Source organism: Aegilops tauschii, chromosome 5 (assembly GCF_002575655.3).
Source record: "Aegilops tauschii subsp. strangulata cultivar AL8/78 chromosome 5, Aet v6.0, whole genome shotgun sequence".
In the NCBI taxonomy this organism is placed as follows: Eukaryota; Viridiplantae; Streptophyta; class Magnoliopsida; order Poales; family Poaceae; genus Aegilops; species Aegilops tauschii.
In genome coordinates, this window is record NC_053039.3 from 584,044,321 (window position 1) to 584,057,516 (window position 13,196).

A 13,196-nucleotide genomic window follows, 5' to 3' on the forward strand; every position below is an offset into this window, starting at 1 on the left:
AATCTTCACTTTCTTCTTCCTGCCAACGAAGCATGTGAATTGAACTGTTGGATGACGCCATGTGAGAGGAGGATGGAGAGGTCTGGTAAGGTCGCTGGAACGGTTGATCTATATATAAGCGTTTCTAGGAAGCTCTGAATACGAAATCGGTAAACAAATCGACCGATTTGGTCACAATCAAATATTAATTAATGGGATCAATTTTGTGATTCGGTGAGTAGAACCTACTATATTATTACAAGACAAAAAAGATAACCTACTATATTATTACCGAATAAAATAGTTAACATAACTCTCAAGTGGATATATATTCTTCATGGGCAGTTCGTCTGCCAAGGAACTTCTCAAGTGGATATATATTCTTCTGAACTCTTGAACTATTTTTTTTATCAGACCAGCTGCTAAATATATATATATATATACATGACAATCAAATATTTTTTATCAGACCAGCTGTTAGTCTGTTCCTCTGCGTGTGAGGAACGTAACAATGTCCTGCATGTTCAAATCAGTTATATTGTCATTCCCCAATTTTCTTACTGTTCTTTTGGCGTTGGACAAGGTCAATCGGATGTGTGTGTTGACACAGATCTTTGATGTGGAAGTTAATATATCAGTCCTATCCGACCTCTCTATACTGTTTTGTTATATATACGTTGGGGATAGATGAAATAGTAGAAGTTAACTATGCTGGTTATTGTCATGTGTGGTCCATTACTCTGACCTTTTTGATTATCTAAAGAAAAGGGGTTTCATTCGAGCTCTGAATATATTTCATTCCGACATTTCATTTTGTCGATAATAACATTTTTCTTCTTTCTGAACATTTCTATGTGCTGCCGCGCCGTCGATTTCCACGAAGTGGCCACCCCGAGCCGATTCCCCAATGTGTCAATGACTACGTCCACTGCGTGATCCTGTGGGACATGACCAATCCATTGCCTTATCAACACATCGAGGTAACAAATCCCCTCCTAATACAGGTGTTTTGGTCGGCTGCTGGCTCTACCACATAGCCTTCCGTCCACAATGAGCAGGAGTTAATATTAGAATATGACCATCTCTTTCTTAACGATGTGTGCCTTGTATTTCCATTTTGCTTTCTAAAAATATCAATTCAGGGAACAAAAGGAAAGCATGATAATTATTATTTTTGACTTTACATTACATATCTCCAAGGTACTATTTTTTGCTTTGTACGGGTAGTCATTATGCTTGGGCTCATGACCATGGTTAATCTATAGCATGGTTTAGGGTGACCTATTTAACATAATAGTGCTATATGTTTGCATTTCTTGAACTGTCAGTAGGAACCTATATACCGCAAAATATTTGTATGTCCCCTATGGAAGGTTTTAGATAGTCAATTGATTTTGTCCCATCCGACTATCATGCAGTCTGACTTCAGATGACTATGTTTTTCAGGGTGAATTGAGTTCAGAGCTTTGAGCTGCAGTGGTGCTATTCTTTATCATTTGGTATGCCATTACTTCCTACCTACTTGAATTTCTGTATTCCCAATTCATTCTTCATACCTCTCAAATTATCTCCACTACACACAATGTGTTGCCTCTTCTTAACGTCCACTAAATCTCCAGCATGATTCCTTTTCCTGCCTTGATCACCATCAAAAACAAGAATTCCCATGCATAGAAAAGATATTCTAATAACACTAAAAATATAAAAAATTAACCAAACTTTAATAAATGAATCATCGTATGAATAGAGTACTCACACCTATTATCTAAGTATTTCTTAATATGCTTAATCAATTGTGGATGGACAAAAAACGACTTCCCTTAGCCTTGCAACCATTCCATCCGCTTTGAAGTGAGCTACAGAGCAAAAATCTCGACTGCCAAACCTATTTACTTCCTCCTGGGTGCTCATATTATCAATCTACCGAAGCACAACATTTGAAGTCAGTCCAAGGATATTAGTTGGATTTGTCCAAAAACTTATTAAAGTATTGTTTTTTGTAAAAATGACTAAGGCCAAATATTAAGTAACACAGGTCCTTACCCATACAAAGAAAAGTACATTTTTATTTGAGTTGTAAAAACAGGAATCCTTGTAACCAAGAAGAAGAAACAATCGTGAGAATGTTCATGTCACTGAATTTGCATTGCCTTTGCCTAGTACCCAACACGGCTTCCAGATTGGCTTTTCCTTATTTTGACGAAGGAAAACATGCTCACTTTTTCCAATGCAGTTAAAATGATGAAATGTGTAAGCCCATGACCAATGTCAAAAGCTCTCAATAAAAAGGAACATTAGTTCAACAGCCTGCAACTTAGATACACTCAAATTATGATCTTTCGGTTCTGAAGCTAGCATTAAGTTTCGAATAATGCTAAAATATGAAAGATAACAGAATTGCAACACATTACTGGACACCAAAAATTTCTGTATTTTTAGACAATAGTATTGAACAAGCACAAAGTTGCATATGTACTGCATAAAAAACGAATAAACAAACCATGAGGAAGCAAGCACCCACTGCTGACCTGAGTCACACAGGCGCACCTCCTCCACCCTTGGACGGCTTCCAGCGTCACCGGAGGGACAATGTCCACATCGTTGACATCCTTCTCCACCACCTTACATGCAGCTTTTCCCACACTTCGGTGCGGCCAACACAAACCAGATCCTCTCCGGCCTTTCACCTGAAGCCTGTTGGTGCATACCTTATATGCCTGAGTACTTGTCCGACTTATTTTGCAATGCAATTTATTTGTCAGCTGGTGCATTTGGCTGAGAGAAACCAACACGTACAAGCTAGCCAAGTTAAGCTAATCATTCTCCCAGTCATCTTCACAATTTTGCTTCATTCGTAGTGGTAACCTCAAGGCTTTGGCATATGCTAATGAGGTGATTGAAGAATCCTGCAATTCTGATACAATATTTTTCCTATCAGAGCTAATTATGCGCCAAAACATATTGTCAGCATTTTTCTTGAACCAAGATCTGTAATCCTTGCTAATTTTTCCTCCTTTTCTTGCATATTCAGAACCCAACCGGCCTAAGTGCAACGTTGACCTTCAGTACACCCTATAGTATTGAGTATAGAACTTCAATACGATATTTAAGAAGAAATGTCAGTTTTTCTCTGTATCTTTAGTGCAATCACTCACGTGACTGTCCCTCGACAAAAATCAATAGGTTTTATATCCTGCAAGTACAATCTTCTCCTTCAAAAAATAGAGCATGTATGTCTGTCAGAAATAAGTACTCCCTCCATAAAGAAATATAAGAGCGTTTAGACCACTAAAGTAGTTATCTAAATGCTTTTATATTTCTTTACAGAGGGGGTACATAAGGAAGAGAAATATATCCGAGAGAGGATTCCTACTTGGTACATGCCATTATATATGGACACTTCATATGAAGAGTTCGCCAAAAAATTAGTAGTTTGTATCTGCAAGGCCAACTCCTTGTTAATTAATTTATAACCCATTTGGCACAGGTCAAAACGATCTTATACCGAGAATATTTCCAGGCAATAACAAGGAAATCTGACCCATATCTGTAGCAGAAGAATATTGATTAATGCTTGCACCCATTTGGTGGTGCCCTGTAGCAGAAGAATAAGGATCTGATAATGTCGGAACCCTCTATCCAAAACTCATCATGTACACCAAAGAAGTCTGCATAGGAACAAGTGGTTGCTTTCCTTGTCCCATCGAGCACAAGAACAAGATTACGAGGCAATATTATTAATATTATTAATTGGCAACTTGCAAAGTCACAAATCCGAGGCAATATTATTAATATTTGACTTGTTGAATAAACATAATCAGTTGCTAACATCGAAAGATAAATATTTGTACAAGAACACGAAAGAGCACCAAATTGTCTGTAGCAAAAGAGTAAATCCTTTATCTTATTCAAAACCCGCCAGCTTCTTAAGAGCGGACTTCAGCCTGTAAGGACTTCCTTATAGACGATGTTCTTCATCGAGGTTTGTAAGGACAAGGCAGGTCTTTTTCGCTTCTTAGGTTTACCGCTTTGTTTCTTGGCATTCTCCTTCTCCTTCTCCTTCTCAATGAGGATCTTTATGTTTCTCTTTGCGGTGGCTCGAGACAGTGCGACATAGAGTTGACCATGAGAGAACACAGGATTAGGTAGGTACACGCAAACAATCGGAATCGTCTGGCCTTGAGCCTTGTTAATCGTCATAGCAAAGCTAAGCCTTACAGGAAATTGCTTCCTCTTGAACTTGAATGGAAACATGTCGTTGTCAGACGGGCATAGGGGTATTCGAGGAAGGAATACCCTCCTACCTGCGTGTTGTCCGATCACGATTTCTGCGTCGATGGCGTTCCTCTCGAAACCTCGCACCACAAGCCTTGTCCCGTTACACAGACCATTAGCCGGATCAATGTTCCTCAGAAGTATGACGGGGCAGTTGAGCTTCAGTTTGAGTGCATGCGGAGGCAGACCGTTGGGAGTCAATCCATTTAGGAACTCGGGAGCGTAGTAGCCATACGGGTCGTCTTCTGCACTGTCGAAGCTATGGTAGATTACTTCTTCTCCCCGAAAACGCTCTACCATGCATATGTTTATCTTGTCGACGTTGTCGTTCGTGGTGGAGAGGATTGCGCGTGAAGTCATGTAATTCGGATCGGACATGTTGTCATCTAGTCTGGGAAACACATGGTCAATCAGCTTCTCCAGGTCATCACCCTCGCCTGTAGACGGCACACAAATATCTTCAGGGAGTCGTATGTTTCCTTGATCGTCAACTTCCTCAGTGCCATTGCCTACCCTTAGCAAGTAATCCGCAAACCAGGTGTCATTATGAGCCCTCATGTTGGTGACGAGCCTTAGCTGGCGCATACCCTTCCAGAGGTGTGAACTTCGAAGGGTTGCATCGATTATCTGACCCCGGGACCCCCTCCTGACGACCGGAAGCACCTGCCTGAAGTCCCCGCCAAACACAACAGTTTTTCCTCCAAAGGGTCGGTCCCGTCTTCCCATGATGTCGCGCATGCTGTTGTCAAGTGCCTCGACCGCCTGTCGCTTAGTCATGGTGGCCTCGTCCCATAGTATCAATGAGGCCATCCTCAGTAGCTTGGCGGTACCACTCTGTTTCGTGAAGGTGCATGAGGCGCCATCGTCGCAGCTCAATGGGATCTTGAACCTCGAGTGGGCAGTCCTGCCTCCAGGCATGATAGAAGCGGCGACGCCTGACGTCGCGGTAGCGATAGCGATGTTTCCCTCGCTTCGAACCTTGGCGAGCAGCGCCCTGTACAGGAAGGTCTTCCCTGTACCTCCCGGTCCATCAACAAAGAACACACCCCCATCAGCGTGTTCAACAGAAGCTAGTATCTCGTCGTATGCAACCCTCTGCTCCAAGTTTAGCGACGAAGCCAATTTAGTGTCGTTGATGTCAAAATCGACGTTGGATTCCTCGATCACTTCTCTGGCCTCTCCCTCGGTTGGGTCGAATGCATCGTCAATGCATGGAAGAGAGAAATCAGCTATGTCTTTGCCCATGGACTGCAACATACCCCTAATGTCAAGCAACACCATCTGTTCCACCTCAATCGGGCACGTGTGTGATCGCCGATAGTCATCAGACATAGGCTCGAAGTGCCTATCCCATAAACCACGCACGTCGCCTGGCTCACAGTGCACCAAAATTGTTGCGAAGAGCCTCCTGAGCGAACATGGCATCGCCCACTGCTCTGCCTCAGTAAGACAGTCGTCGAGCGTGTTATCTGCCTCGATGAGTCCCAACCTTTCAGCAGCCTCTCTAAAGCTCCCGCATAGCCTACCGTCCATGCTGAGCAGGTCCTCATAGGATGTCTTGCCAGCAACATGGTTTAGCAGCACACGCAGATAGTATCGCTCCCCCTCGGCAGGATTGGCAGACACAATTCAACCTATCTAATAACGCTCCACCCGCTCTTTCCAATACTTCTTACCCTTCTGCCATGTAAACCTTCCAGGAAAATCCTTGTACAATATATTCCTAGCCCACGGGTGGTTTTGGTTAGCTTTGAAATACTCTGTCAACATGGATTTGGAAGCTTTCTCAGAGGCGACTACGTCGGTCAAGTCAGCTTGCTCATTGAATGCCACCCTGTGCATATTCGGGAGATGAAGAGGCAACTGTAGGACAGACGGGTCATTGGCACACAAGGGGAAGCCAAATATCCTCCACATCGCCTCTGGAGGAGTAACCCACCTCGCGTCTATGTATCTTTTGATCTCATCAATGTTACCATCAGCGTCAGGTTGGTCGATGCTGAAAGAAGCCCTATCATGGCCCTTGTATATGTACTTGTAAAGGTATTTGACGGCCTTTATGCTGGAGCAAACCTCAACGTTTATGTGGCAATTGAACATCTGCAGCAGGTAAGGGTTATACGGCACAACCCATCTGTTGTCCAACATTTTACCCCGGACCTTAGCCTACCGACCATTATCTCGACGACGATAAACAGGGTATGAGTCCTTGCCCTGTGCCGTGTTTTCATTGAACGACCGCGGGTATCTGCACTTGCACTCGTTCTGTTGCATGCAAACATTTTTGGGGTTGAGAGCACCGCATGGTCCATGCATCATATGTTTCACCACCAAGGCGTGGAGTTCAGGATACTTTTGCTTGTCTGGGAGCTCGGCAGAAATGAGTCGGTCGTACTGCTCTGGAACGACAAGCTTATAGGCAGAATCCATGATCAACAAAAAGTGTGCGTGGGGGAGGCCCCTCTTTTGGAACTCGACTACGTATACATGTGCAACAACGACACCCAGGATATTCTTCTTGAACAACATCTCTTTCATAGCCTCTAGCTTGCCATGGAACACACGAGCCACAAGATCAGGTCGGTCTTGCACTGTCTGACCAGGAAACAACTCATTCGTTATCTCTTCCCAGTTAGGGTTGCAGGTCATGGTCAAGAAGATGTCAGGCTTCCCGTAAGTATGGACAATTGCCATGGCATCCATATGCCTCCGCTTCATGTCGCGGTCGCCACCTGGGTACGTTCCAGGTAGCACTATCCTTACTCCAACAGCGCTTGCCCGGGTCTCCCCGGATGTAATTGCATCAACAACTCCTTTATACAGGTCGGCACGGATCTTTGTTTGGTTCTTCCTGTACCATTTCAACCTACAACTCTCAATCTTGATGTACATGTCCACCCCCCATTGCTGGAGCAATCGTGCTCCACAGAGTATGGGATTGAATATCCCAGGTCGTGTCTGGAGCATGTAACAGTAGTAGTCTCTCACCGAGACGCATAACCTGCTATTCCCCTCTGCACATGGATGAGTAACGCAGACATTAGGATTCATATGAGAAGTATACAATTCATCTAAACGACATAATATGCATAAGGCTTACCTGCATCCTCATCATCATCATCATCACCTCTACCTCTTGGTTGTTTTACAACCGGCCAAGGGACATCACGTTTAGGAAGTTTCGGGTGCCAACCGAGCTCCCCCCTTGGGTAGAAGAGTGGGTAAGAGAGAGGGTCATACGAGCCAGCCGTCACATGTATACTGTGCCTCTGGTTGTCATTCCCGCAAAGTGTAATCCTACGATCGAACCTCTTTGCTAGGTCAGTGCCCTCCACCCAAATTGCAGCGACCTCCGATGACAGAGGTCTATTATACTTCCGTTGGTCTAGTCTCTGGTCAGTCTTGAGGTCTATCCTGTAATCGTCGAGGTTGTCCCTGTGCGCACCCAAACTCCTAAACTGCTGGGAGTACGGGTTTTCCCTGAGTATGTCCACTAACTTTTTGACGACATCTTGGTCTAATTGCTCGGTGGCAGCCTTGCGATGGGTTAGGCCTGGATCGTCGTCGTAGAAGTACAACTGTAGATGATCTGGACGTGATGTTGGCCCAAAGGAATGAACGTTGTGGTAGATGGTGCCGTGCGCCCGGAACGTGTACACCCCAGACTTCATGTTTGTGTAGCTTTCATCAAGGCTGACGCCGAGGGTTGTGAAGGAGAAGTGGCCGTTGAAGAATCGTATGTTATCCCGAAAATGCCTTGAGTCCGAATCCATGCTAGACCAAAGCCTCATTAGCTCCGGGACGGGCTCCGGTTGCTTCAGCTGGATCTGCCCACTACGACAGCAGAATCCCGGGGCCTCAGACACAAACTTCTTGGCCTTGCAGTGATCGCAATTTGCGGCGTGCTTCAAGATGTGTGTGTGGTCTGGGAGGTTTGAGTAGACATAGTCCAATGGATCATGGTCGACATAGGTATTGTGTCTTGAGTCTTCCAATTCGTCGTGTTCCACGTCATCAGGATCTGAGCCTGCAAACAATTTTTATAATTAGTGTGATATTTCAAACGGGTGCATGTTGCTCAAGTGGGTGTACATACCTTCACCAGCAAACAGGTAATACTCGTCATCAAAGAGACTATCAGGGTTGACATTATCATTCATGAGACGACTCAGGTAAGCGTCCATGTCGTCTGCTCAGGTGCGGAACCAATAAATGAGGGTTCAGTCTCAAGGGACGCAAGGAGAGTAAGGATGGGAGTTTTACCTTCACTTCTGATCGTGTACTCCGGCGTGCTAGATGAGGTCGAGGCACCATGTGCTTCCACTACGGTAGGTTGTCCAGTTGAGCTCATTTTCGGAATGGAGATGGACCTGACAGTTGGGGTCATCACCCTACCTGCAAACTTTTCATTACGTCGATCGCGTAGAACATTCCTTTCACCATGCGCTACCTGCGTACATTTTTTTTGCTTCACAATTTTCTGTTGACGCATCTTTGCCACCACACCACCCTTGCAAGCTCGCTCTCTCCTCCCAGGCGCTGCTCTGGACTCATGACTTTGCCCGTCCACTCCATTATCCGCTATTGTACCTTCGATCAGGTCGCCATCTACAGCACCATCACCGAAGGTTCTGCTTAGGTATGCACCTACAACACTATACATCATTATTTATATCTCATGAATTATTACATGATGAAAGATGATGGTTGATAGGATATGTACCATCAGTTTCGGTGTTGCGAATGTATGTGGGGGCCGCATTGACTGTAGGAGCATGATCTATTTGTTCACTGTCGAATTGTTGCGTGAGGGCTGAAAGTGTGAGAGTCGGACAATTTGTGTGAGGGTTGGACAATGTGCTACTTAGATCTGGACGTGGCATTGCGATCGATTCAGCACATGGCATGTATTTCTTTGCAGCATACTTTGCCTTTCTCTTTGCACTTGACTCCCCCCTTTCATCCTCAGTCATGGTTTTAGGGTGTTGCACGCGCCATTCTTGCAACATATGATTTTTTTCTTCAAGATCGATCGTTCCGTCCCCCACTTTTCTCCGATAACTTGCTCGCCTCCGCGCGTTTCTCTGCTCAGTTTGCTCGTCTGTTAAGTCACCCTTGTGTTCTTCCTCAAGCTGTTTTTCATCTAGTTGCTTGCTGGCTGCCTCCTCTTTTTTCTTTCGATAAGCAGCTCTCCTCCGAGCCTTCATTTGCTCTTTTTTCTCGTCAAGGTCCACCGAGAATGGTTCACACCCATTAGTGATATCACCGAGAGGTAGCAGCGGAATATTTTGCATATCTGCATGTAGGGTTTAGGGTCTTCATTGTCCAAGAATATTTCATGTACTACACAAACGCTTACTTTATATATATGCACGGTCAGGTTAAACAATGATGTATAGCTAAATGATATATATATGCAGATCAACCATCCTCTATTCTTGGTCAATTATTTGTGGGGTTGGGGTGAGGAAACATATGTCGCCTACATTATTCACTAAGAAAGTATACATACGGTCAGTTTATAGCTGAAACATAAACATCCTTACCTGATATCGAAAGGGCAGAAAGATTTTCATCTTTTTGCTTGCTGGCTGCCTCCTCTTTTTTCTTTCGATAAGCAGCTCTTCTCTGAGACTTTAGTTGCTCTTTTTTATCGTCAAGGTCCACCGTGGTTGGTTGACACACATTAGTGATATCACCGAGAGGTAACCCACCCACATTTAGCATATCACCATGTAACATCCTCCGCGCGTTTCTCTGCTCAGTTTGCTCGTCTGTTAAGTCACCCTTGTGTTCTTCCTCAAGCTGTTTTTCAACTTTTTGCTTGCTGGCTGCCTCCTCTTTTTTCTTTCGATAAGCAGCTCTTCTCCGAGACTTTAGTTGCTCTTTTTTATCGTCAAGGTCCACCGTGGTTCGTTGACACACATTAGTGATATCACCGAGAGGTAACCCACCCACATTCAACATATCTGCATGTGAAATGATATTAAAATTATATTCTGGAATGGAGGGAGTATATATAATATCATCGCAGTGCCTTCCCATAAAGCATTCTTACCTGATATCGTAAGGGCAGACAGATTTTCCTCTTGTTGCTTGACGGTAGCCTCCTCTTTTTTCTTTCTATAAGTAGCTCGCCTCCGAGCTTTTATCAACTCTCTTTTTTCGTCAAGGTCCACAGAGGATGGTTGATCTGCATTAGTGATATCACTGTGAGGATGGCGTGGAACATTATGCTGCCTCTCTTGCCAACTGACACGTTGCATGCTAGCTAGTTATTTTGTCAGATAACTGAGAGCTGGCAACGAATCTACATTATATAGTAATGAGATTGGAGGGTTGTCTGCATCATGTTAACATAACAATATATTGAACCGAAAACAAGGCAAAGTTGTAGGCACTTGGTCTTAACCTTTATACAACATAATACTTACCTGAAATCAGATGGGAAGGTTGATGAACATATGTCCTTTCACAATCGCCCTGCTCAAGTACCGTCCTGTCCGAGTGAGTAATATGGACTCCTACAAGTCACACGCTTGATCTATTAGAATCGGTTCTGCCCAAGTCTGTTAGGTTTGATTTATCACATAAAAAGCATAAAAGCAATCTCAGTATATATAATATCATCGCAGAAACAAGGCAAAGTTGTAGGCACTTGGTCTTAACCTTTATACAACATAATACGTACCCGAAATCAGATGGGAAGGTTGTTGAACATATGTCATTTCACAATCGGCATGTTCAAGTATCGTCATGTCCGAGTGAGTAACATGGACTCCTACAAGTAACACGCTTGATCTATTAGAATCGGTTCTGCCCAAGTCTGTTAGGTTTGATTTATCACATAATAAAAAGCATAAAAGCAATCTCAGTATATATGCACAGCCTTAGTACCTGGAATACTTGGGTAATTCTTGTGAACATCATCGGCTCCAGGTATAACTCCTTGTATAGAGTCGTCACCACTTGGCCCCTCCATCGGGCCTGCAACATCTCCTGTGATGGTGTTTGACATGCATACCAAAATATGTAGCTCAACATATACAAGGAGGTTGATATATACCTGGAGTATCATATGTGCTATCACCATCGGTCTCAAGTATCATCCGTTCGGAGGGAGTAATATGGACTCCTAGAAGTAAAGATGTTGATACATTAGAATTGGGTGTGCCCAAGTCTGTTAGGTATGATTTTTCAACTAAAAAGGATAAAAATAAACCTTATACCTGGACTACGTGGGTAAATTTTGTCAACATAATCGGCTACGGGTATAATTATGTCGTTAGAGTCGTCAACACTTGTCCCCTCCATCGGGCCTGCAACACATATATAGTTGAACATATATATGTTTGACTTGTGTAGCACAATTTATAGGTGAACATATACCTGCAGGTACATGTGATGAAGTTGTCTGTTCCGCTGGCTTGCTGTGTGGAGTCCCCATATGTAACTACTAAAAAAAGACATGTCCAACAGATTGAGTCCATAAGGGCAGGATGTTACAGATTTATGAGTCTTGCTATATATATGAAAATAGAAAGACATGTCGAACAGACGTTGCTACTTTGCATTTTTTCTGAACTGAATCTGCTGGATACATGTTAAGACATGTCATGTTCATCTTCCTGCAGGCAGATGAAGGCCGTCGAAGATCACAAGCGCAGCTTGCTATTCTACAGGTTTAGAATCTAGAAAGGTAACATATTTGGTGGGCGTCAGGTTTCATTATGTCCCTCCAAACCTGTCAGACATTGCCAATTTGCATTTTTGTGAACTGACTCTGCTGGATACATGTTAAGAATCCAAGATGCTAAGATGTCATGTTCATCTTCCTGCAGGCAGATGAAGGCCGTCGAAGATCACAAGCGCAGCTTGCTATTCTACAGGTTTAGAATCTAGAAAGGTAACATATTTGGTGGGCGTCAGGTTTCATTATGTCCCTCCAAACCTGTCAGACATTGCCACTTTGCATTTTCTGTGAACTGACTCTGCTGGATACATGTTAAGAATCCAAGATGCTAAGATGTCATGTTCATCTTCCTGCAGGCTGATGAAGGCCGTCGAAGATCACAAGCGCAGCTTGCTATTGTACATGTTTAGAATCTAGAAAGGTATCATATTTTCATGCGAACTTACCTATTCTTTATCTTCCCATTGTCGTGTTCATTGATTCATATGTGGTTGTGCTATTCTGACAAGTTTGGAGGGACACAATTCTACTTTGCTGATTGTTTCATTACTAATCCGAGAATTGTTTCATTACTAACGCGCTGTCGCGGGCATGTGATCCAGGTTGTTAATTCCAAATCAATTTGTGATATGTTGATTGGTGCAACTATGCTGATTGATGCAACTATGCTGATTGATGCAACTATGCTGATTGATGCAACTACAAAACTACTCTCAAGGACTGCTCTGAACCTCAAATATCGTCGGCCAAAGAATTTGTGATATGATGATTGATGCAACTATGTTGTACTGTTTCAGTGTCTGTTAAAAGTAGACATAACAGAAGTCTGGCATTTTAGGTCACGGAATGAGGCGTTTTAGGTCACGGAAGTCTGGCATGGCTGCATCTATTTTGAACACGATCTGTACACGTAGACATAACAAAGAAAGAAAACCTGTGTGCTTATACCTGGGGTTGAAACCGTACAGCGTCGCCGATCGCACGTACAGCGGTGCCCCACGATCTAGATTCTGCCAGCGGCGGCGGCCCAGTCGAGTCGTTCGGCGGGCGGCGCCCCGCGATCTATAAGCTGCCAGCGGCGGCGGCCCGGTCGAGTCATTCGGCGGCGGCGGCGCTGTGGAGTCGTTCCGCGGCGGCGGCGCTGTGGAGTGCGCGGCGATCGTGATCTGGGCGTCAGGGCGAGGTGGGGGGCGATCGTGATCTGATCTGGGCGTCAGGGCGTCAGGGCGACGTGGGGGGCGATCGTGAT

At 44.2% G+C, this 13,196-nt stretch overlaps 3 protein-coding genes and 2 long non-coding RNA genes across 6 annotated transcripts; 1 reads left to right on the plus strand and 4 right to left on the minus strand.

Annotated features, from left to right (window-relative positions):
- The first annotated feature begins 464 nt into the window (after positions 1-464).
- Positions 465-3,155, plus strand: LOC141022223 (uncharacterized). Its single transcript, XR_012183526.1, has 2 exons — positions 465-959; positions 1,426-3,155. It is a non-coding gene; the product is annotated as an uncharacterized lncRNA (long non-coding RNA).
- A 178-nt stretch (positions 3,156-3,333) lies between these two features.
- Positions 3,334-4,036, minus strand: LOC141022222 (uncharacterized). The gene is made up of 2 exons (XR_012183525.1): positions 3,521-4,036; positions 3,334-3,418 (listed from the first exon to the last, which is right to left on the minus strand). It is a non-coding gene; the product is annotated as an uncharacterized lncRNA (long non-coding RNA).
- A 150-nt stretch (positions 4,037-4,186) lies between these two features.
- On the minus strand, positions 4,187-5,787 carry LOC141023239 (uncharacterized). Its single transcript, XM_073499593.1, has 2 exons — positions 4,284-5,787; positions 4,187-4,218 (listed from the first exon to the last, which is right to left on the minus strand). Exons 1-2 carry the CDS (start codon positions 5,785-5,787, stop codon positions 4,187-4,189), a joined length of 1,536 nt encoding a protein of 511 aa, XP_073355694.1.
- Positions 5,788-5,892: 105 nt separating this feature from the next.
- On the minus strand, positions 5,893-8,438 carry LOC123494133 (uncharacterized). The gene is made up of 4 exons (XM_073499594.1): positions 8,351-8,438; positions 7,355-8,281; positions 6,451-7,268; positions 5,893-6,354 (listed from the first exon to the last, which is right to left on the minus strand). Exons 1-4 carry the CDS (start codon positions 8,436-8,438, stop codon positions 5,893-5,895), a joined length of 2,295 nt encoding a protein of 764 aa, XP_073355695.1.
- A 2,472-nt stretch (positions 8,439-10,910) lies between these two features.
- Positions 10,911-12,779, minus strand: LOC141022224 (uncharacterized). 2 transcript variants are annotated; one of them, XM_073498547.1, is made up of 5 exons: positions 11,644-12,779; positions 11,484-11,573; positions 11,321-11,389; positions 11,152-11,241; positions 10,911-11,035 (listed from the first exon to the last, which is right to left on the minus strand). In XM_073498547.1, exons 1-5 carry the CDS (start codon positions 11,699-11,701, stop codon positions 10,926-10,928), a joined length of 417 nt encoding a protein of 138 aa, XP_073354648.1. In that variant the 5' UTR covers positions 11,702-12,779; the 3' UTR covers positions 10,911-10,925. The 2 variants fall into 2 exon arrangements, with proteins under 2 accessions (XP_073354648.1, XP_073354647.1); XM_073498546.1 differs by having other exon boundaries at positions 11,152-11,253.
- Between the last annotated feature and the right edge of the window lie 417 nt (positions 12,780-13,196).